The sequence below is a fragment of the Taeniopygia guttata genome, chromosome 2 (assembly GCF_048771995.1).
Source record: "Taeniopygia guttata chromosome 2, bTaeGut7.mat, whole genome shotgun sequence".
In the NCBI taxonomy this organism is placed as follows: Eukaryota; Metazoa; Chordata; class Aves; order Passeriformes; family Estrildidae; genus Taeniopygia; species Taeniopygia guttata.
The window spans coordinates 18,768,505-18,792,952 of NC_133026.1; the positions used below are offsets into that span (position 1 = coordinate 18,768,505).

A 24,448-nucleotide genomic window follows, 5' to 3' on the forward strand; every position below is an offset into this window, starting at 1 on the left:
TCCTCCTTAAAATCAATTATGCTCAGAAAAAGCTTTAATGCTTCCAGCTCATTCATTTCAATTTCTGAAGTAACTCGGTATTAATACCTACATCCAAGCCACCATCCTCTGTGTGTTCATTGCTTGTTTTTAAAGGAATTGCTTATGCATAAAAACCCTTAAGTTCCATTCTAAGCTTACCATTACTCCACAACAGAAAAAAAGCCTAGTGACTTCGTCCTCAGGAAGGATATTAGTTGCTGTAACCAAGCCCTAAATCCATCAGATTAGGCATTTGTCCATGACAGTTATCACGCTTTAAAAAAAGAGTGAAAAAACCCAAACAAAACAAATTCCAACAATTTGCATTTGACACCCTTATGTGAAAACTAACTATATTGACATCTTATAAGCCACTTTTTCATTTGGAAGAATGAGGGGTGTGTTTGGTTTTTTGTTTGTTTGCTGGGAGGAGGTTCTGTTGAGGTTTTTAAAATTTATTTGCAATCTCTATTCATTCTTATCTCACAGATGTTCAAAATAAACAATGGAAAAGAGAAATAAAGCAAAGTCAAGTACCTAGGATCTAACAGGATTACTCATGCAGCAGTCCCAGTCAAATGTTTGTATTGTTCAGTTCCACTACCAGCTTCCACGAATCCCTTCTCAACTCCGATTTCTAGAGCTATACTGGTCCAAAGAACATAGATGTTCACTCACTTTTTGTATGACCAAAATTTTGAATTTTTTTCCTGTTTCTTAGGTTAATGAGGACCCTTTTCTGAACCTTCTACCACTGCATGTAATTCTCTCTCAAAAACACATGCAGCAAGCTAGATCACTGTCAAAATGGACAGTTTTCTTCAGGTTACACTTATGGCCTTCTCACCTATCTACCAAATCTGACACTGAAAGATAAAAACTTCTATTTAAAAGCTGAATAAAAAGTATATAAAGAGCAATATGAAGCAATGAGTTTGCATCTAAACTAAGTGTTAAATCCCAGTTTGGTCCAAATGGACAAAAATGGCTTTCCATTCAGGATCTAATAAGACGTAGCTTTTCTAATAATAGAAAATAGTTTATTTCAGTTACTATTTCCTGCATTACCACCACAAAAGCTCTTGCAAGAACTGTCCTGCTAAGAATTTTAACAGCACACTTTGTGTATATGGTATACCTGTATATCAATTTCCTACAACAACTTTTCAGGTATGCCTAATATTCTTGACAGAGAGTTTAATTTGAGTAACCTTCTGGAAATACATTATTTCCTCACTGCTGCCAATTTTCTGCATTTTAATCATGTTGGGGAGATTTATCAAAAATTAGCTCCCATTCAGGTGGCTCTACATGCAGATTGTGCAGGCACAGGTACTGTCTGTAGAGCATCAGGAATGCTGTACAGTGCAAAGGCACTGGGACACGCTGCCACGTGCTGCCCATAAGGCACATCTTGATGCACATGGAGCTACCAGGGGACCACCTGGCTGCACATCCCCCACTGCAGAGCCAGAACTGCGGGGGTGCGTGGCTGCAGCACTGTGCCAAGTGACACGCCACAGTACTGCAGGTGACCTGGAGCTTCAGAAAGCTGCTGTTCTTAGTCCTATCACACCCATATAACCTGCTTAAGGAAGAAAAATAAATTACTTACATATGAAGGTAGCACAGGGACTTGATAATCAGACACTTAGCTCTACTATATTTGTTTTAAAAAGCAGTATAGTTCCTATACGAATGTGAGCGTCACATGAATCTCTCCATTCTAAGTCTTAATGGATTTGTCCCTCAGCAACATCTTTCACTGAAAAGATGAATTATTTTAAGGTAACTAGTCTTTTTTTATGCCACTGTACTATGTTAGCATTTCTATTTAATTTTTTTCTTTTTGCAAGTTTACAACGAAATTGCAGAAATTATTATGATAATCAACAACAGCTCTAGACATCACAGTCTCTCCCCAGATAAAATCGTGAGACAACCTTCAGTCAGTTTAACTTCTCGTGCTGCAGCTCTTCACATCAAATAAATGGAAAATTTAAATGCTAAGTACACTTCCTTCTGATTTTAAAACCTGACCGTAGTACTATCACCTCTGACTGACAATAACACCTAAAAAAATTTTACCATATGAATTGGACAGTCTTCAGAAGGACAAAAATGCTTCAAGAACTATCAACACATACACATCACTTATTTTTCAGATATATTTGATTTCTGTAAGACTTGAAAGTCTTAAAGATCTGAAAAGTACAATTTTCACAGAAGAGTAAAAAACCCTACTGCTCCTTTTATAGTCAAGCCTCTTCTCTACCCTCCCCCACACACACTTTTTTATGTTCCCATGTCACCTTTAACTGATTTTATGGAGTTAAAAGACTGATTGCTATCTCACATTTGACTTACAAAGAATGCCATACTCTAGTAATTGACTGCAGATGCTGAAAAATGTTCACACTCAAGAAGATGAATATTTTAATTAAAAAAAAATATATATATATACACACAAAAAAACCCTCTTAATTTGATACCATTTTGAAAGTTCTTTTTTTTTTTTGAGTTAAGCCACTTTAAAGGAGGTTCTGGGAGCTAAACAGTTACAAGTAAGCAAACACTTCTATCTTACTTTATTTCCAAGCAGCAATAGAACTAAGGAATAGATCCTTGATCTTCAGAAAAGGGATACACCTCTAAAGTAAATATCAAGTTCTGCAACAATTACATTTGATAGTATAGAAATCTTAATTGCTTCACAGTGTTTCCTTATTCCCCTGCTCTATTTAAAAATGTCATTCTTAGTTCTACAGAAAGAGTTAAAGAATTAACATAATCTAAGCACAAAACTGGAAGTACATTTTCTCTTTCTGCCCTTATTTTTCTAATGCAATAATGATAATACCACATACTTTTACTCCATGTATCTGCAAAGACCATCAGCCATTGGAAAAGCAGGCAATTAATTTTCTTCACTATGCAGACAACAATAGTAGCAAATCTGTCAGCCAGATCTCGTCCATGCAACGTAGTTTATGCAGATTACCCAAGCCTAAAGAAAGTTAGTTTTTATCAGGAGTTCAAACCTAACTCCAAATATATACAAGGCACTTTGTAGGCTTATGAGTTAAATACAATATAAAAGCAGCAAGCAGTTTACAAAAAGGTCATGAACTTCTCTGAAAACCTTCCCTTATGAAAAAAAAAAGATTTATAGCTAAATTTGGAAAGTAGTAGGTACTGAAACTTAAGTAGCCTTTAAGCCCTTCCATTTTCTTCTCTGACAGTATAGATACAAACAGTCAGTGTAATCATAAAAATATTTATTATGTTTCAAGAAGTTTGTACTTAGATGCCAATTCCACAAATAATTCTGTATGGGCAAAAATCTAAACCTGCAGAATTTCTCGTATTTGTTATTAAATTAATATTTGGGTAGAAGACTCACAAAGCTTGAATAAAAACAGCATTTCAAACAGTTTAGAAATATTTACATCTTTTTGTTAACCTGTTTAGAATTATGTCTTTCTCCCAAAAGTAGTAACTACCAAAATTTTCATTATTTTGTTATTAAATAAAAGACCAAAAGGGAAGCCAAGAAAATACACATTCCCTTTCCCATATTGATTTTTTTGCTTTGTTGTGGTTTTATTTTAGCATCTGAAATGTATTACAAGTTCATAGTTTAAACATACTATTTGCTGTTGACTGTCAAGAGTATAATAAATAAATAAATAAATAAATAGTAACATCTTTTGAAATCTAAATAGAAGCTGATACCCAGACTCACCATAATTTGGGAATTTAGTTAAAAGATATAATCTTCAAAATTTCTATTTTAACCTGACAGACACACAACAATTAACTAGTCATATAATTTCCACAGCTGCCAAGATCTTCTCTGAAACTAGCAGGCCTTAGCAGCTTGCCATGGAAGCTCTATCCTAGTTATTAGAGCTTCCCTTCCCTGGGCCATTATTATTTCACTTCAGAAAGCCCTCCCATCTGTTTTCACTCAAAACCAAAAACTTTACAATTTTTTGAGAAAGGAAAACTTTGCCTTGTTTTAAATCAAGTTTTGTTTCAAAGAGATGTTCCAAGAGCTGCTGGTCTTGCAACACTCACAGGGAGGCTTATTTGCATCTCATGCACTGCTTCCCTGGAAAGTCAGGTAGCTTGCAGACTTCAAGAGTGGAACAAGCTGAACATTTCTTTTTTTTCAGCAGACCATCCAATTAAGCACTATACCGTATTTTCCGTTAACTTAAAAAAAAAAAAAAAAAAAAAAACCACCAAAACAAAACAAACAACAAACCAAAACCCCAAGAAACCAGAAAATAGCAACTACCAGTACACAGTACCCAAGTACCAAAAACATCTTGACCAGGAATAACAATTCTTATTGTATAATAATTACAATCATTCTTCTAAACATTTTTGCACACTGAAATATTCTCAAAGACACTCCAGGCTAGCAAAGAGCTTCAGACTCTTTGAAAAGCATGTTTTAAAAATATCAGTCATTGTATGCCTCTTCTCAACTTCCACATTAACAGTAATATTTTAGGAGGAAATTACCATCATAAATAAATATAGTACTTTACTACCTGCAACATGTGTGGAGTAATTTCAATTAACTGTGGTATAATTTTTCTCTTCCTTCTTGAAATGAGTGTCAGTGAAGATAATAGCCTTTTTCCCCCCTACAGTAAAATAATGTTCTGTTCTCCATTATTATCCAGAAGTTTCAAAACTTGTCTCTGTTAGAAAGTTCATTGTTTACTATTTTTTTTCCTTCTTAATCAAGGAATTCTTATGCATTACATCCAAGGACATTTTTTACAACATACGTTTTTATAAACCTCCCTGAACCCTCAGAGCAAGTAGCACAGATTACTTAACTTCTCGATCTCTGATAAAAGCATAAAACATACTATGCTGGGCACTAATTCTAGCAGACCCATGCTGCCTGAAACTTTACTACTAACTACTGTATTTTGAAATGCATTATTTGCCCAGTTACAAACTATTTCATATGCTAAACTAATGCACCATACTAAATTTTCTATTAAAAATCAAAGAGTTAATATAGCACAGAATTAGGCTCATAGGTAAGGACCAAACAAGAATCTTTGCAAGCACATTGACTTCTTAGCTCTAGAACTTCCTGCACCTGCAAATCAGTGTTTGACTAAACTGTATCTTCCAGAAAATACATTTTCAGAACTGAGAGTTGTTTAACTATTACTTTCTCTTACTTGATCATATTTTACTTTTTTGTTAGGTTAAGGGTCATTGTACCAGTTTTCAGTTCCTCATATGATATCCATAGTCTGATAAACTCACTCCTTAGCTATTCTCCAATAATGTGCTTTTTCCAGTCATTGACTCCTCGTAGCTCTTTTCTTTACACAGAGCAAATCGCAGAACCATACATAGTATTCGAAGACCAGACACACTCTGCATGCGGAGCTGCATTTCTCATTAGCTTGCTGTTTATGCATTAAAACATTTTTAAACATAGCTCAACACTTGAAACTCAGACACAACTGATTAATCACCTTTATCCTTTTTCTCTACAGTCCTCCTTTCCCCAGAAGGCCATCCTTATCCTGCAAGTATACATCCATCTTTTTAAGATAATCTACTTTAGCTCTACCAACATAACTCTTAGTTTGTACTGCTGACCAAGAGATTCATTTTACCTTGTCCTCATAACCAGACTTTTTCAAAAATTGCAGCATTTTCCAATAGATTTAACAGACTATTCTGAATTGGAAGGGACCCACAAAGATTGCCGAGTCCAACACATTGGTGAACTGAGGATCAAAGCTGTGACCTTGGTGTTATGAGCACCATGCTCTGACTAACTGAACATAAGGGGAAGTAACAAAATAAAGATTGGTTTAATAATTCTATTAACAAAATAAAATTGAAATTTACCTATTAATTACAATTAATGGAAGGATCTGCTGACTTCCTAGCATTACAAGTCTTTATTTAAAATGTCATGCTGTATCAATTGAAATGTAGACACCTAGTATGTCACTTCTATTAAAAATTAGGAAATAAAATAAAATTAGTCCAATTAGTTATTTTCCATAACTCTCAATATCCACCACCTTTGTATGTCTTAAAATCTTCCTTTCTTCTGTCAGACACATCCTAATTGCATAACGTTAACTACTTGTCAGTCTCTCTTATAACTTTGTGAGTTTTAAAGACTTACTGAAATTTAACACTGACAGTCTAAAAGCATGAAAGTATGAGGTACTCATCATCAGGAAATGTCAATACTTCTGGCTGCAGCTGCTGATAACAACTATTTTACTTAAGAACTTTGATGCATTTTATGATAATCCCCATTTTCATAAGCTACTTCCTCATGTGATTTCCTCCCTGTTACCTGATGAACATCTCCCTGTTTTCTACACCAACAATCATGAATTTTAACATTTTAATCCTGTACACCATTCACCAATCTCAACACCACTTCTGTTCAGCCTCAAATATGAATAATTAAATTCTCCATGCATTGATTTTGCCTTTTATGTTTTCTATACCATTTGCTTAGTCCTTAAATGCCATTATTATCTATTAGTATCAATTTATTCTTTATATTCCATCTCCTCTGAATACAAACTGGCTTTTTAACACAGCAAGACTTCTGCGTTGGTGCACTTTGCAGATAAGCATAATAGCACAAACTGTTTCAGAATAATTTTTCCTAAACTCTTTCTCCCAGTAGATTCAGCTACTAAGTCAAACTTTAAACACAGCATCATGAAGATTCAACATAAGTACTGAGGGACGTCGTATCTCAATGAGAATAATTTCAAGTTACTCTTCTCCTTGAAACTCAGAGTTCCCTTATGTCATCAGTGCAACAATGAGCTTAACGGTACGATGATCTTGCACACCATAACGTGTAATATTGACAAAAGTTTCAGCACTGCTGGAATGAGATGGGAAAGGGAGAAAAAAAATACATGGAACTAATCTGAAACATTTAACAAACTCGTATATAAAACTGAAACTTGACTGCACAAGACAAGATCAACTCAGAGGGACGTGTGCCAAAAACATTAACAATTTCTCAGATTTTGAAATACTGCTTCAATAAAATACAATACTGGGTTTGGAGGAGTCTTTTATTCCAAAAAGCGTCTAGTGTTACCAACCAGAGCCTACTGAAGATTGGCTAAGGGCAGAATATATATGGCGCAGAGATAAAAATGTAGAAAGACAAATTCTAATTTCACCTCAGTTGGGACAAAGGAATTCCAGAAGATGGACACAGTAAGGGTGCTGAAACAATGGGCTAACCATTTCCAGGCCTAATTGGTAATTGAATCTTTTCCAGTATTTTTAAAGAAAAAAAATTATAAGCTTTTTTTAGGGTTTACAGTACACATAATGGCAAAAAATCAATTTTACAAAAATTTAAATATTGAAGCAAATAATCCCCTGAAGTCCTTGGCTACTGAAGTTGATACTATACAATTTGCTGTACATTTGAAAACAAGAGCAGAACCTGGAAAGACAGAGAAGTGCCTGAAGCACTGTAAGAATTCCAGCAGCAAGTGTCCATGCTGAACTTGGAAGACAACTGCCCAAGAACTTTATCTACCATCAAAGAGAAACTTCTGATACTTGATTCTTTCCCTTTTACATTGCTTCATTTTCCCACAAAAGTTAGAAGGTATTGTACATCACATAAGATGTTATTCTTCCTGTTGCCGAGGCACCCAAGCTCTCAATGCTTTATAGTACTAGACTAGAAATCTTTAAATATTATTCCCTAGAAGGATGCTGAACTTAATCTTGAGAATACAGCTTGGACAGCTTTGACTTGGAAAGTTAAGACAGCTCTGTAAAATAGTTCAGATGAAAGCAACAAACACCTTCCCCTATTAAAAGATTCATATCCTGAAATCACTCAAAGACCAACCCTATTTGGGGTGAACCATTATCAGCTTTATATATAACTCTTCCAATAACTTAGGCTTTCTTAGACAATAAACTTAAAATGCTTGTAAATTTAAAAAAAAAAAAAAAAAAAAAGATAAGCATGGTTTGTAAATGAGCTGATATCTACAGAACTTTGGTGGAGTTTTTTTAAAAAGGGTAAAATGTTGTTTTACTGCAAAAATTCCATATCACCCTAACAATTTAAGTTTTATTTCATTTTTCCTTTGAATACAGTGTTAAAGTAATGCATAAAATGTTTCCTGTCAAGTTATAATTATATTTCAGAAAAAATAATAGAGAGCATAAAGATCGAACATTTAAGTTTAACCCTGAACACACCAGATCTGTTGCATGGCAAACACAACCTAAGTGTATGTGTTGTAACAGTTTCTAACAACACATCCTTATACTACACCAATATTCATGGTACATCTCTGTTACTAAGCAGGAAAAGAGAACCCCTTTGGACAGGATAAGTTTGGAAATTACAAATATTTCTAAAAAATTAGCTGAATATACTTACTCTGAATAAAACTTTTTGGGAAAACATCTAATTATGTATAAATAGCACATGATGAATCTGTGTTACCTTCACAGAATAAGCTTCCCGTCACACTTAATCTCATTTGAACATTAATTATGAGCACAATTATCATACATCTGTGAAGTCATGTTTTTCATAATTTTTCTGGATCTCAACAAGTACTCTTCAGAAAACTGAAAGAGAATGATAGCTTCAGATGGGTGCTGTTAGGAAGACTATTTAAAAAAAAAGAGGAGGAGATTCTTGCAAAAGTGCCTTGGAAGCTTTGTTTAGTATGGTCTAGCTCATTCCTGATCCATCTTCTTTGCGGTATCAAGGTAATTCGAAGTAAAAGGCAATAAAAACATTTTTACTTGAGTACTTTGTGTTTTCACTCACTACATTTTACATGCACAAAATCTTATCTCGGGGCTTGGATCAAATAATTTAGATTCACTTGTCAGATCTTGTTATTCAACAATGTGGTGAGCACATTAAAAAGGGAAATATTAGCATATTATAATTGAGAAAATACATGTTTCTGATAATACTGGTAGTACTCATATGTCCTTCTTCATGCAACATAAAACTTTGTTGTAAATTGGGTTATTGGGTTGCTAAATCAACAAATGCTTATGATGAAGGAAGGAGAGCAGCACTACAGCCATAAGAAAAAGAGGAAATGAGGGAGAAGAGTACATTTCAAAAATAAGCTGTGATTCAAGCAGAAGCTTCTGGACAAATTTACAGCTCGTGCTCAAAGACATCTCATTTGTTTTTGTATCTCTGGATTTTCTTGGTTTTGTTGGGGTGATTTTGCTTACTCATTTATTCGTATCCATGTTCTTTGGCATGCTCAAAGAATATCACTGTTTTAGAGGACAGGTCTAATGCTGGCCACCAAGAATCATAAATATACTTAATAGATGTGAAACTATAAGCTGAGTATCATGATAAAAGTAATAAAACAGACACGGTATTTCCATCCATGTATTTATTTACAAAGAGATTAACATTATCACTGGCATTTTCTAGATGGAAGAGATGTAATGGAGAGGGCAAAGGAAGCAAGAATGGACCTAGACAAGGAAAGGTCTGTACAAGGAGCTGATGAGAGCAGCATATTCTGTGACAAATATAAGAGAGGAACCATGGGTCATTCACTTCAAACCAAGACCCTGTACTTCTATCTCCTACCTCAACTACAACAATACATAATCCACCTCAAAGAGATCATAAAAGAATAAGAAAGCACCTACAAAATAATCAGAACACTGATATAAATCTGTTAGATGCTCACTGTTCATAAAAGGTAAGAGGTAAACATGTTCTTAAAACTGTATTTTAAACAGAAAGATAAATAGTGAACTATGAAGTTTTGTCATATGCCATTTCTCTCTCATTGATTTTAATATTGGAAAAGTATTTTTTAATATAGTTGCTACTGCTATTGCCATTATTACCCATAATAAAAATGATCATTTGCCTGTATCTAACTGCTTTAAAACAATGTGGCTGTGACATCCAAGTTTTTAAGTACCTGCCTTGTTCTGAAAGAAATACAGGGTTTTTTTTCTTTGAACTATGTATATTTTAAAAATATCTCTTGCTTATATAGTGAAAGTATACAATACAAAAAGCATAAAACCCTCCCCAGAAGCACATATTCAAGCTCCATTTCTCTCTTCACCCAAAACAGAAAAATTAAGGGGAATAAAAAATAAACAAAACCACACTATAACAAAAAAAGGACAAATTTTTGAAGTTTCAAAAGTGAGGTAAGTTGTTATCTTTTACATCACAAAAGCTTTGAAAGAAACTTCAGAGCAACAAAGACTTTGGTAGATAAGAGCATCCAGCCAGGCCATTCCACACACAGCTTTACTGGAAACAGAAAGCCTCTCATAGCCCCAGATGCGCATAAACATTCAGAACAGAGGAAGAACAAACCAGCCAATTTCAATTGCTAAATAGCACACCAGAATATGTAAATGTCATCCAGCTACACAGGAGTCCAGACTCAGAATATAATTTTACATGTTTAAACTGGTCATTCTCCACGTAGACATTTTGATTTTCAGTTAAGCTAAACTGGGAAAATGGAACTGAGGGATACATTCAGCAAAGCTGACATACCCGAGTACCAATTTTGTTTTCTCTGTGTAACAGAACACACAGACAATAAAGTCCGTACTATCACTTTTTTTTTCTTTTTTTTTCTTTTTTAGCTAAACCTGCCATATGTAATTTTCAAAGATCCTATTTACATGCAACTTTTCCCCATACAGCTTCAAAACCTGCATTTATATAGCCTATAGGTCAATACACAGGTCCATCTAACATAGCCACCTACAGCACAGTGACACCTATACATGGAACAGAACTTACTTTTCCAACAGTCCTTTTTCCCCCAATGTGCTTTTCATGATACTTTAATGATACTATGTTCCTGAAAAGCATACTCAGAATTATAGCTAAAATAATAAAAACATATTTTGAGGTAAAAAAACAAATCCAATAAATGCCTACCTGAACCCACTGGAGATGAACCAACACTAAGACTTTGTAAACTTCCATTCCTGAGCAAAGTTGGAGATTTTTGAAGACCAGAGCTTGTCACGCTTCCTGCAGCAGATGCCACAGATGAAGTTGGGGAAGCAGAAGAAACTGAAAGATGGGAAAGACTTTCTTGACTTTTATTTCCTTTAGGTCTACCAGGCCCATGTTTACTTTGCTTATTTCCTTTCCGTTTCTTCTCTGTTACAGTTTCTTCTTCTAGTCCAGAAGTTTGAGCTCGTTTGTATGCTGTAGAAGTAAGGCTTGAATTACTTATGTCTCCAGGTGAGCTGTCAAAGTTTTTAGATTGGGGAACAGCTGATGATGATGAAGGGAGACCAATTAAGGAAGTGAAACAATTGACTCCTCCCTCTTGGTTCCCAGCCTCTCCTTTATGTACATCTTTGGTTGACGAAGCCTGTTGAGAATGTGTGAAACTGTCACTTCGCAGATCTGTGTCTGTAAAACTCAAAAAATCTTGGGGAGACTGAACTGAACTTCCAGAAGATGACTTTATGCTCCCAGGAGTGCCCAAAAAACTTCCTAAAAAAAGAAAGAAGTACAATTATATTTTTCCCTGTAGTTGATAAAAACCGATGGGAAGTATTATGATCTTAGAATAAAATACTTCAATGTGAAAGGACTTTATGAAAAGCTTTATGAAGAGCTAAAGAACTCTTTAAATTGGATTGGTTCTCCTGCTGATCTTCACTTTGCTGTATATGACTCTCAGATTCCTGTCTGAGATTCAGATTTGCATCTGGAGCACAAACAAGTTGAAAATTAATAAAAGAAGAATAACAACTTTGTTGCTATTCCATCATGTTTTGAAGCCATAACAAACACTTGGTGCAAACTGGAGTAGATTTTTTTGAACATACAGATATATAAAAAGAAAGCTGATAAAAATGTGCTATGATCACATATACACTACGTCTGCAATCTTCTTTACTATTCTACCTAAAATTAAGAGTTTGACACAGGTCAAGGGAATAACAATTTGGCTTAATTCTCTCCAGCTGAGGAGGAGTTCCACGGAAGACATATTCTTCAATAGTACACGAGAGAAAGTGAAAAACAGTGTATGGAATTGGCATTTTAAGACTTCTTTAGCATTGTCAGAGAACCATAAAGATCTTTTGTGTAACAGAATTACATTCCTTCTCCAGTATTTGGAATGCAGTAATTTCATCACTGTATTACTGCATCCAAGGCAGAAAATTAAGCACTCTTGGGAAATACAAGCATCTACTTGCACTGAAATTCACTGATTTTATACAGGTGGGTGTCTGTGGGTACTGTTTCACAGAATTCAGACTGATGTCAACGTCAAGAAAATATTCCTAACTATGATATTAGGTATAAAAACCCCATGTCCTTTTAAAACTAGTGTTTTATCATTAGTACTCCATTAAATATTGTTAAGAATTCCATTTAAAATAAAATGTACATAAATACAGCTATTTTTAGAAAATTAAAATATCGTTGTTTTGAATTTTCAATAAGTTATATCAACTTCAGTTAATGCAGCCCAAAAGAAAATACATGCACATAATAAAGACCTATTTTGCAATCTGCAGTAAGATTTTTCTTTAAATGAGGAATTCCAGAAGGCAACTTTCAAGGTCTTGAGCATTTAAACAAAAAAACTTCTCTTTCAAGTAAAAAAACCCTAAAATATTGAAAGAGCTCTAGACCAATTTACAAGTGTTCACTGCATAAATAATCTCAAAAGAAAAATCACCATCACAAAGCATAAACAACAGTCAGCTACTAAACACTACAGTGAAAAATTACTAAAAATTACTTTACACAAGACCTAGTTTGTTGTGTTTCCAAATAATATGTTTTATTAAGTAAGGAATTATAAAAACCCTTTTAATTTTTTTAAATCATTTTTCAACTCTGATGAAGATGCCATAATAAGATTTGCTTTTAAGCACTGCTCATAGTGCATGTAGTGGACTCCAGCAAGCTCAAAAAGTAACAGATTTTGTACTACCTAAGGATAATAAACCATACATACTTTTTACATACCTTCTGTTCATATATTCTAATGACAAAACAGTTAAGTAGAATGGTCTTTCACTCTGATGAAAATAGTATACTTTAAAAATCTGCATCTTGAAAAATTATTGAGCAGCCAATGCATCCTATGCATTAGGTTGCCCAGTTCTGTTCTTTAGCCAGTGCTCTGACTGAAAAACAGCAAATATTACTCCCTTAAAGAGCTAAGACATCTAGACTCAAATTCATATTAAAGTTTACCCCAAACTAACTTTCTGGAACATAAAGACAATTCTGTTTTCAGCTAAAGAGAAAACCTTAACTGTCTAAACAAAAGCATCAGTTCTGCCTTTTAAAAATGTACAACCTTCTTCTTCGTGTTATAGCAACAAATATTTTTACCCTGAAAAAAGCTGGGTTTTTCCATAAAGTGAAGTAACATTCTCAGTATTGAGGATAAAAGATTAACTACTTTTCAAGTTCTGCATACATAAAATTTCTAATTCATGTCAAAGCAGAAACTGTGTTACTGCTTAACAATCAGTACCTTGCTGAAAAGGGCTAGCTGCAGTCACAGTTGTTCCTGGATTTCTTCCAGCACCAGGCTTTCTTCCCCTCTGACCTGAGCTGTGACCTGCAGATTTCTTCCCTTTGCTCTCTGACCCTCTAGCCTCTGAAGAATCTTTTCCACTTGAAACATGTGTAGGAACTTCCTGGAAATTTGCATTTGTAAATCGAGCTGAGGTATCTTCCAACCGCTTCAAGGAGCCTGACATGGAGTTGTTGCTAGTGCTTGTGTATGTCTGGCATTTTAAAAGAGAGAAAAAATTAAAGAAACAAGTCACATAAAAAACTCTAACAACTGTTTAAAGGACTTCATTCTTTCAAATGAACACAGAAGTGTTCAACTACTACTGTAACTAGAAACAGCAGGAATTACAGCAGCTGAAATCTGAACAGAGTCTCTGCAAACTGAAATATATAAAACATCATTTTGTGCAAAAAAATGCATAATTCCTTTGACTGAAATTTTTACTTCACCGAGGTAAATGGAAAAATCTCATGGATATGGTCTTGATAGTCTATTTAAATAGGATATTGTTATTTTATGCTTAAAATTAAAAATTAGAAAATAAACTTTTAATGCTTTTCTGAACATACAATTTAATGCTTTTTTTGTTAAACTGGAAATGTTGCTCTATCAGCAGTGGAACTGTTCAAGGTATCAAAACCTAAGAACTTGGATTTTTAAGACTTTATAGCCTCAACACCAAACCAAAATCAGCTCCCTGGCATGTGAACCATCCCCCATTCATCCAATTCCTTAAGAAACACCAAGTAAAGAAGACACACGAGACAGCTGATGGAGACATACTTACTTCAAACCTGCTGACAGGTAGAAAAACACTCTTAAGCTCCCAATGCAACCCCTATCCACCCACAAGATTTCCAGCCCTTTTCCTACAGCCCTCTCCAGAGGGCTTTCAAGAATTTAATCTTTAGGTCCATTATTTACTGTTAAATTTTGCCAGAATTGTTCCTATTGGTGAACAATAGTCAAAAGAAGTTTCACAGAAAGTAATTAGGTGGGCAGGGAAACTGCATGCACAACATTAGGAAACCATACAAGGGAATACTGATCTTCTCATGACCGAAAAAAAAAGTGGAGTTGTGCTAACAGAATTTTAATAACATAAGAAAGAAAATTAAAGCAAAATCAGGAAAAAGCAAAAAAATTATACTGTTCTTTATACTCAAGACACGTAGTAAAATAACCTCATTAAAAAAATATGGATCAAACCTAGAAACTCATCTGTTCAAAATGAGCTTGTCTGTTTTTCAGTTCTTACAGAACAGAATTTAAAATACTATCTACAGTTATCTCCATTAAAGACCATACAAACACATGCCTCTTAAAACTGAGCATACACACACATTTTCCCTGCCCAAGTGGGATGCTTGCTGAATTTAGGCCTAGAACAGAATGTTTCTTCATCTTTACATAAAGCTTTGTATAGCAGCTGTACAAAGTTTTCCATATTTTACTAAAATAGCTAAGATATTTACATAACCTTACTTTTCAGTTGTAAATGACAGAAGACAACTAAATATACAAGCTTTAAGGAAAGCAAATACTTCAATCTATTTGCATACCAGGCCAGGCAATGACAAGTAAGCGTTAATTTGCAAACACTGTGCTGTAATTTAGTTTGACTGCAAGTCTGAATCCCACTCCTGGTAGATTTTGAAGAATATGCATGCACAACACAATTCTGCCTTGGAAAATTTTGCTCCCACAGCTACTTGCATTTCAGAAGGTGCTATAAGGTGTACTGAAATCTACATGCTTACTCAGAGAATCATAAACACTCACATGATGAAATATACCCTAAGCACAGAAAGCTACTGTCATTTTTATGCTCTCCATCTATCACTCCCTGATAGAGCTACTCCATCCATCTGAAGCAAGTCTTAAAACTTCTGGGGATTTATGGTAAACACAGAGTAATCAGTCTTGGTACACACAGCACATGCCAAGGTTTGAGTGGCCTTTAGCCCTGTGCAGATGTATAAGACAGTACCCTTGCACAGAGAGGGGAAAGATCATGGCAGGTAATTCTCCACAAAAATGCCAGATGGTAAGAGCAGAGTCCAAGCAAAAATCAACCAACCTAAAAAAAAACCCAAACCAATACTGGGTTTGCATGGTCAGGTTTTGGTAGAGAGGGGGCTACAGGGGGGGTCTTCCATGAGAAGCTGCCAGAAGTGTCCTCCATGTCCAGGAGAGCCAATGCCAGTCGGCTTCAGGACCAACCCAAAGTTGGCCAGGGCTGAACCCATCACAAATGGTGACAACGTACTGAAGAAGGAAAACCAAAAAAAGCTTATTGGGCAGATGGAACTGCAGCCAGAGAAGGACCAAGAAAATGTGAAAGAATCAACTCTGCAGACACCAAGGTCAGAGAAGAAAGAGAAGGAGGAGGTGCTCCAGGCACCACAGCTGAGATTCCCCTGCATACCATGAAGACCATGGTGATGCTGCTGTGCCCCTGCAGCCCATCGATGGATGGCCCATTCACAGAGATGCAGAGATCGACCGGCAGCCCATGGAAGAAACCCACACCAGAGCAAGAGGTGCCTGAGAGGAGGCTGTGACTCCATGGAGCAGGCTCCTAGCAGGACCTGGTGACCTGTGGAGAAAGACCCCATGCTGGAGCAGGTTTCCTCACATGGCCTGTGACACTCTGGGGGGGTCCACACTGGAGGCAGGCTGTGCCAGAAGGACTGCATCCTGTGGAGAAGCAATCCCTGCTGCAGCAGTCTGTGGAGAAGCATAGTCCATGGGATGGACTCGTGATGGAGAAGTTTGTGAAGGACTATCTCCCATAGGAGGAATGCTGGAGCTGGGGAGGACTCTTCTCCTTAAGCAGCTGCAGGAGCAACCAGTGATGAACTAACCATAACCCTCACTCCCCATCTCCCACACTGCTGGAGGCAGCCAAAGCTCAAAACATGAGACAGAAATTTTCTACCAGGAGTAAATATGGGGCTGATGGCTCCTCCCAACTAAGAAGGCAGGCAGAAGAGGCAGCAAAGAATTCAAATTCCTAAGTCACTGTAGTTCTTCTTAAAACATCCTATATCTATGTACCAAAAGTGAAAAAATGTAGTGCTACTGCATTAACCACAAAGTAGTCAGCATTTCTTATTTCAAACTTTTTCTAACTTAACTGATTCAGACTGAACAACATTTGCTGTGGCATTACAGAGATGCACAAAAGTGCTTCTCAAAATAGCAGGGGCTGGAACCTCAGTAAAATTTCTTCGAATTAAATTCTGCAGAAACAACAGGCAATTCAACTACACTAAAGAAGGCGAATTCAGTTTATCGTGCAGCCTTTCATGATTCTATCTAAAGAAACCACTCATCCAGATAAAAACATGTTTTATGACATCACCTGCATAAATGGTCATTACCACTGGATTTACAAAGGTTTAACATCTTTAAAAAGGAAAAACAAATTTCATTTCAAATTTCAGTTTCCCCCACAGGAACATTATAGTAGCAGAAGTGATTATATATCACAATAAAGTCATGCATTCAATACAAAGAAAGACTGCTGTGAAACAGAGATCAGGTTCAAATCAATTCTAGCAACTCCATGTAAAAGGACACATAAAAGTAATACATTAATGCAATATTATGAACCAAATATTCATCTTAGAAAAAAATAAAGCTTGTTTCATTACTAAAATTTCAAAGTTTTGAGGAATGCATTACAAGTTTATAACCTAGAAAAGCAAATTCATGTAAATTGTGTTAAAATGACTCAGGAAAATATTAACTGAAGGAACTAGCTAAAGCAAAAAAAAAAGGTCACTTCCATATATCCAGTAGATACTTTTAAAAAAAATGTAATTGCACTTAGGAACTTCTGAACATCAATTTTCCAATAAAAACGACAATAAAAAGCTGAACACCAATTTTCCTGATTATTTGAAGCACTATAAAAAAAAGTCAATAAATGAAGCAAACAGGTTAAGTAAAGAAAATCCACATGCAAAATTTTAAATAAAAAACTAAAAGGGCATAATGATATTCAAATTCCAGAATTAATATTCTGTTTTAGTTAATTAAGTTATAATTTAAGTTCTAGAATTAGAGATTTTCTGTTCACTTTAGTGTTTGCTCTAGCTCATCCTTGTGACTATCCATAGGAGTAAACCTTGTAGTTAGGAAAAGGATAGGAAGGACAAAGCAATTAGAAATAAGCTTAGCAGAAAACCCGAATCCAAATGTGTCTTTGGCATTAAAAGCATATTCCCATATGCAGGATGCAAAAAATAATCAATATTTCCATACATTTAACTTTTACAGAAAAATACAATAATATCACTTCTTGTTAAAACTTACAATTATTAGATTATCAAAGTACAAGAGGGATACAATTTAAGAAAGGTAAGATCATACACAGTATAAAAACTAAACAAAGGTTGTAAAGTTTAAAGAAGTTTCCATACAAGTTTCCACAAAGCTTCTTTTACAGGATATGAATTTTTGAAGTTGTCTCAGACTCAAAAAGAGCATGTTTAGGGCAAATTAATAAAATGAAATAACCAATCATGGACCAGTCAATAGTACAACCTAATTCCAGTAGAAAATGTCACACTCACTGATTGCAATCTCTAATTGCTCTTAAATCAAACCAGCAAAGTGATAAATTTACTCTACCTTTTCTTCTGTTTTTTTCTTAATTGAGTTATTGAGAGTTTCAGACCACTGACTACTAAGTCTCATTTGACACAACAGCATCAAAGAGAAGAGAGCAGAACAAGAAACAAGACTCTTAACAAAAGTGTGAGCTACAAATTATGGGATGTTAGCAGGTATGGATTCTCAAGTTAATAATCTCATTACTGAGAATAAAGAAATCTGCAAAGCATACAAAAAAAAAAAATCTAACCTTCTTGGAGACTATTCTTGAAATTAATACCACTAGTTGAGAGAACACTTCCAGAGACCAGAGAAAGAAGGTATTTCAATTGTTTCACCCAGTCTTGATGAGGTCTTGGTGTACCAAACACACATTTGCTGAATGTAACACCTCAGCAAACAAACCACACACAGTTAACACAAGCCTCAACACCTTACATGATGATCTGTGTATATTAAGCACAGTTGAACTTAAACCATGATTCCCTGACTCTGATGTCAAACATCACCACATGAATGGGACACAATGGTTTTTTCCAAGTTTGAAATCAGAAAACCATTTCTCATTAGTACTGCCCCCTCTGTAACACCAACATTAGTGTCCTTTTATTGGTGGATGGCAAAAGTGATTCTTGCCGAGTACAATGAGAACTGTCATTATTTAACCCTGTATGTTGCTGCTGGAATTAGGTATTTTCTAACACATCAACAGAAAGGAAAGGTCAGAGAACCTAACAGAACAACCTGCTAATATGGCAAATCATGAGTATATGAACTGTGAGCTGTAATTCCATAACTACCAGTTTTAAATGCTTACAGGTTCAGTGTCAGCTCAACATACACAAGTGAATTTTGAAGGAAAGACTTTCTAAAACTTCTCAAGTTATGAAATATACCTCAATTAAGGAAAATTTACTGGAGTATCACTGGCACCTGACCCAAAATTTAAGTACAAAACTCTAAGCCTTTCTCCATATGATAAACCTTCAAGTATTTTAGGATTTTACGTTACAGGAAAAAATACCAAGAGTCCTTGATAATTATAGAATTTATACCATTATAAAGCTCCTGCATATATAGTGGAATTACTACATCGTGAAATTTTGACATAAATAACTGAACTCAAAGAGGAGAAAAAACACATTGACTTACTTTTTCTGTAGTTACAGTAAGAGATGGAACCAAAGATGGTGAGGACTCCGACTGCTTCTTATATTTTTGCTTGTGTTTATCTTTCTCTTTATATTTCTATAAGTTGTAAAAGACAATAAAAATTAAGTTTAGCTTCACCTTACAAATAACCTAATCTATATTGCATCAAGTGGTATCAAAATTGAAGAGATATGGCAATAATGTCCTGTGCTATTAGAAAAACACAATAGTGTTTTGAATGTTTTATGATATAATTTTATAAAGCAAATCAAGTATTTATATTTGTTTTTAAAGTGCACAAACTGAAATTCTTCAATTATAACCAGCATTTATGAATGCACTGTTGTTAATATAAACCCATCTTTACAATAATCACTTAATCAACAAAAGAAACTGGACTAAAACCAGAGACGTGGCTTCTGTTTCAAAGATCTTCATTCATTTTTCACCAAAGATTTGTATCTATCTGCACCTGCACAGTATTTTTTGTTGGGATACTAATGTAAATTAATGCAAAGTTTTAGCTTTGGCTCCCCTACTGACATCTCCATGCATAAGAATGTGAAATGTGATTTAGATTTCATTTCCAAAAAAGGGACATCTATTTTTCAGACTAAATAAGTATTTTCCATGGTAAACTGAATAACATATCAAAGCTATACAAATCAAATGTGCTTCCTAAAAGACCTGAGAATGTAATCAGTTTTTTAATTTTTATTTCTTAAATATGAATAAAGCATTGGCACTGTGAACAAAATTGTGCCAACCGAGAGAAAATAACTTCTTATCCCAGAGCCTTTATAGTATAACAGAAGTCTTTCATACTGGCAGAAATCAATTTTTGGAGGATTACAGAATCAGACCCAAACTGTATTTGTTTGAATACTTTAGACAAATACTTTTAAAAAAATAGCAAGTCTGACAAAACTAACAATTAAACTTAGAACACAGAAGTTGAGTATTTTTTCCAGTCTAATCGTAAACAAGTCATTTTTTCCTTAGCAATGTAATATGGTTTACTTAGTCAGTGTCAGAAGATGCAGAGAAACTGCAGCTGTGAGAGAAAGTTACTTACAAGCCAGTGGCACTCAAGTATTTTATTTCTTTAATTATATATTTGTGGTATTTTTGTGAACTAACAGCAAACTGCAGAACAGCACAATGCACAGCTATTTGTTAAGAATGCTTCTACAAAGAGCTAAAAACCATATGGATTGAGACAAGGAATTTAAAAATCCCACTGAGCAGCTTGAAAAGACGTGTAAGTCTAAATAGCCATATGAAAACTCAGTAACTGTTTTGAATCTTAAAGACAACCCATGCTGATCTTTCTCTAACTATCAAAATGACTGTCCAAACTTTCAAAAGAACATCATTTGTTCAACAGCAACTGCACAACCACTCTCACCAAGCACCAGGACAAGACGCAATACATACACACTCTATTCAGGTATGCGCCACCTTTCTATTTCTGTCACAATGAAAGAAGTATCAGAAACTTATTTCATGGAATCAGCCTGAGAGAGTAAAAGAATGAATTCTTAAATTCTCAAGTTCTCCAGTAAAGTAAAATTGGTTAACTGACAACTTAGATGCAAAGCTGAAAGCAAAACACTCTTAGCTCTACTTTTATACCAGGTGACTGACTTAGAGATCACCTTGTCTCTAATCAGCCCAAATCCATTTAATTAAACTAATTGTGCCAGGAACGAAATACAGTTTAAATAAGAAATCTCATAAATCAAGTAAAAAAGCTATTACCACCAAAATATTATGCAAAACTATACTTGCTAGATACAAAATATAAAGTCCTTTTAATCCTTGTACACTTCTTATAACTCAAAGACAGTTACACTTTAAAAAGTTGACGGGGATTTCTAGATCTGGGGTTTTTGCACACTCAGGTGAACTTGGAGTTTTTTTCCCAATCTGACACATGGATAGAAATATGGAGTTTTTCCCTTCATAATAAAGTGAGCAGATGTCATAATTACAATGGCATACACCACAGAGTAGGTTTTAAATTTTTAAAACCTAATATAGGCTTGTTGAAAGAGCTTGTTTGTTTTCTTCTGGGTTTTCTCGAGAGGAGATTGTTTGTTTGTCTCTTTTTAGCCCTGGAAAACATCTTAGAAAGAAAAAAAAACTGCTATGGTGAGGAAGGATTCAAATGCACTGCACAGTCTTTTGAAAAACATCTCAAATGTAACAGTCCCCAAAATGCTACAACAGAAAAGTAAGCAGGAATCAGGGAAAAACAGAAGCAGCTACACCAAGACTGCCACGTAATCCATCGATTCTGTTGATAAAAAAGACTTTCACCAGTGCTAAGCTACCAAACTGTGTCATCAGTGGATATGTTTAGAAAAACTTGAGTAACAATTCCACTGAACCCCAGACAAGCTTCAAGAAGGAAGCTATGGAATGGCTAACCACTGCCTGAGTTTCTTTGGCTTTCTTCATTCTACTGGGAAACGCAAATCATCCTAAAGAATTTTTTTTTATTTATAATTTTGGAGCCAAGGTGCAATGACTTTAATACACTTTAGGATGAAACTTCACAACAATAACAGTAAACAATAAGAAAACTGAATGAACGTGTTTTACAGTATTTTCTGTTGACTTTCTAGTGTTCTTTTACTTCCAGTGTTAATTTCATCTAAAAGGCAAAGCAACATAAAATTCTGACCAAAGGAACACTTAGGATGACTTCAAATTACATTTTGTAATGTACTGAAATCAACAGTAGTCCCTACACATAAGGAGAGGTCAGGAAGGACAAGAGACACAAGAACAGCAGGAAGGAAGAGGGCATAAAGAACTCAGTGTCTGGAAAGAATATACTTGATTTCCGTAAAGTAAAGCAGCAACAACTGTATCAAATTTATCCCCCAGATCCAAACCAGGACAAAGTTTGCTAGGACAGCTTTACCAAGGTTACAGCTTTCCACTGAAAGCCACTGCAAGGGTAACCCATCCAAAGGTCTTCTCCATACAAATATCTCATTTACAAGACATCTGCTGTCCTTAACTCTACACTTCCTCCTCCTTTTAGGTTATACCTCCTCTCACCATTTTTCCTTTTTTTTTAATATTATCTTTGTTCTTCCCATGGAAAGTCAAGAAGCATTACTTCTGAATGTGAATTGACTTCAAATGCATACAACATCAAAGAACTGGAGAACACTGCAGGAAAATCTCTGAAAGAAATGCTCAAGAATACACTGATACGAATAAAAATTTCAACAATAAGCTGCTGAGACTGCTGAAGAGACGTAGCTCCCACAAAATGACTTCTTGGAGTTGCAGCCTCTTCTACCATAAAGATGCATAAAAAGTATAAGAAGAGTTCTGAAATATCCCCTTTGGAATTCAGAAAAGTATTAACAGAGGGACATTAATTCCCACAATATTTAACAAATATGACAGCTTTCAATCAAGTCTGTCTCAAAGGCCACACAAACTACCCCTCTTCCCTACTGCCACAAAAACAACAAACTGTTAGCTCCAAATGGACAACTCTTCACTTTTGTAAGATCTCTGTTCAGTCACAGCTCTTAAGAAACTCCAAAAAAACATAGCAACAGCTCACCAAGAGAAACATTCATCCATATAACCACATGGGAACCCCCCCCATTCTAAGGAAGGTAATATCAAATGTCTGATCTTTTACAAGCTTTACTGTCAGGAAAATAAAGGACAGAATTTACTCTTAACAAGGACTGAAAATAATATTGCCAGTGAGTGAAAGCTAAGGGAGCATTAACAGCAGGCAGAACGCACAAATCCCATTTATATACTTAGGAATGAGTTCAGATGTTCCACACTCCTGTGCAGAGCTGATAAATGCAATCTGTACATTCTGTAAAACCAAGATTTAGCAGAAGACACAATTCTGAGGAAGAATCTATTAAACAAAATAAAGGGCAAACAACAATATTGACAAAGGAAACTTTAATCTTGGTTCACAAGACCAAATTCAGTCAGCTCCTGAAATGTTACTTACTGTAAGAAAAATAAGGCGTGATTGCCATGCAGCCACTGGGTAAGCACCTGTAACAGTATTGGTCCTGAACAACTTGAAGAGCCCAGATTGATGGTGCAGCTAAATACCAATACAAAAGGCCTTGACTTCGTGCATCACAATTAACCAGAAAGTTTTATTTCTCACTAGGAATCTCATTTTTGGTTTTTGGTTTTTTACCTAAAAAATTATGTAATCCCATCTTAACTCCAACTACATGCTGCTAGATAACAAAACAAATATGATGCAGGATTTCTGGACTTCTACAGTACCTTCTGTGCATGGCTTTCTTGTAGAGCAAAGGGCGTAGGGGAATGAAGAAGGGGATGGAAATACATTCTGATTGCTTCTATTTCTCACACAAAGATGCAATCTACAAAATTATTACATAATATGACTTCACAAATACACTTTGGTTCCAATTCTTCATGTTTTTAGCTCATTTACCTGTTTCATCACTCTAAAGATCAGCACTTGATCATTCATTTTCTTTAACTTACTTTCAGAGAAACATTTGTCAGACCAGTAAAAAGGACCAGCATGTCATCAAAATATCAAATTAAGGATACGTGGGTAACTACATTTTAGCTCTGATCTGTTATCAGCAGAAGAGATGTCATAAAATGCATCTTTTTAAACTTTGGACTTCAATGTTTGGAAAAAATGAATAATATAAGTGAACAACAGTTCACATCTAATGATGCAGAATTTCTTCTAGTACAGAAGAAATGAATGAGTTCAGCTTTTCTTTTAAATGGCACTAATAATTCAAAAAATTTCTACATGGAAGTATCATTTAATTTGTTGAAGGTATTTACACCTATTTGCAATTCATTTTTGTCTCAGGAATGCATAACTCTCTTGAAAAGGGTTTCTACACGAGTTTATTTGATTAAAATACATTCCAAAGCTCAGCATTTAACTGTTCACTGTTACAAAAGATGAAAAAGGTTTTCTGACCCCACTCTCACCTTTCTCAGAATGCTCAGCTTGTCAGACCTCCCCTCTGCCCACTCAAACTGCT

At 35.1% G+C, this 24,448-nt stretch overlaps 1 protein-coding gene across 7 annotated transcripts in view; it reads right to left on the minus strand.

The window, feature by feature from the left end:
- Positions 1–24,448, minus strand: part of MLLT10 (MLLT10 histone lysine methyltransferase DOT1L cofactor) — a 132,756-nt gene that overhangs the window by 44,829 nt on the left and 63,479 nt on the right. For all 7 annotated transcript variants that reach the window (XM_072925464.1, XM_072925463.1, XM_012571535.5 and 4 more), the window contains 3 exons: positions 19,401–19,496; positions 13,581–13,836; positions 11,000–11,569 (listed from right to left, as the gene is read on the minus strand). In XM_072925464.1, coding sequence (XP_072781565.1) covers positions 11,000–11,569; positions 13,581–13,836; positions 19,401–19,496 — 922 coding nt within the window. The remainder of the gene's footprint in view (positions 1–10,999; positions 11,570–13,580; positions 13,837–19,400; positions 19,497–24,448) is intronic.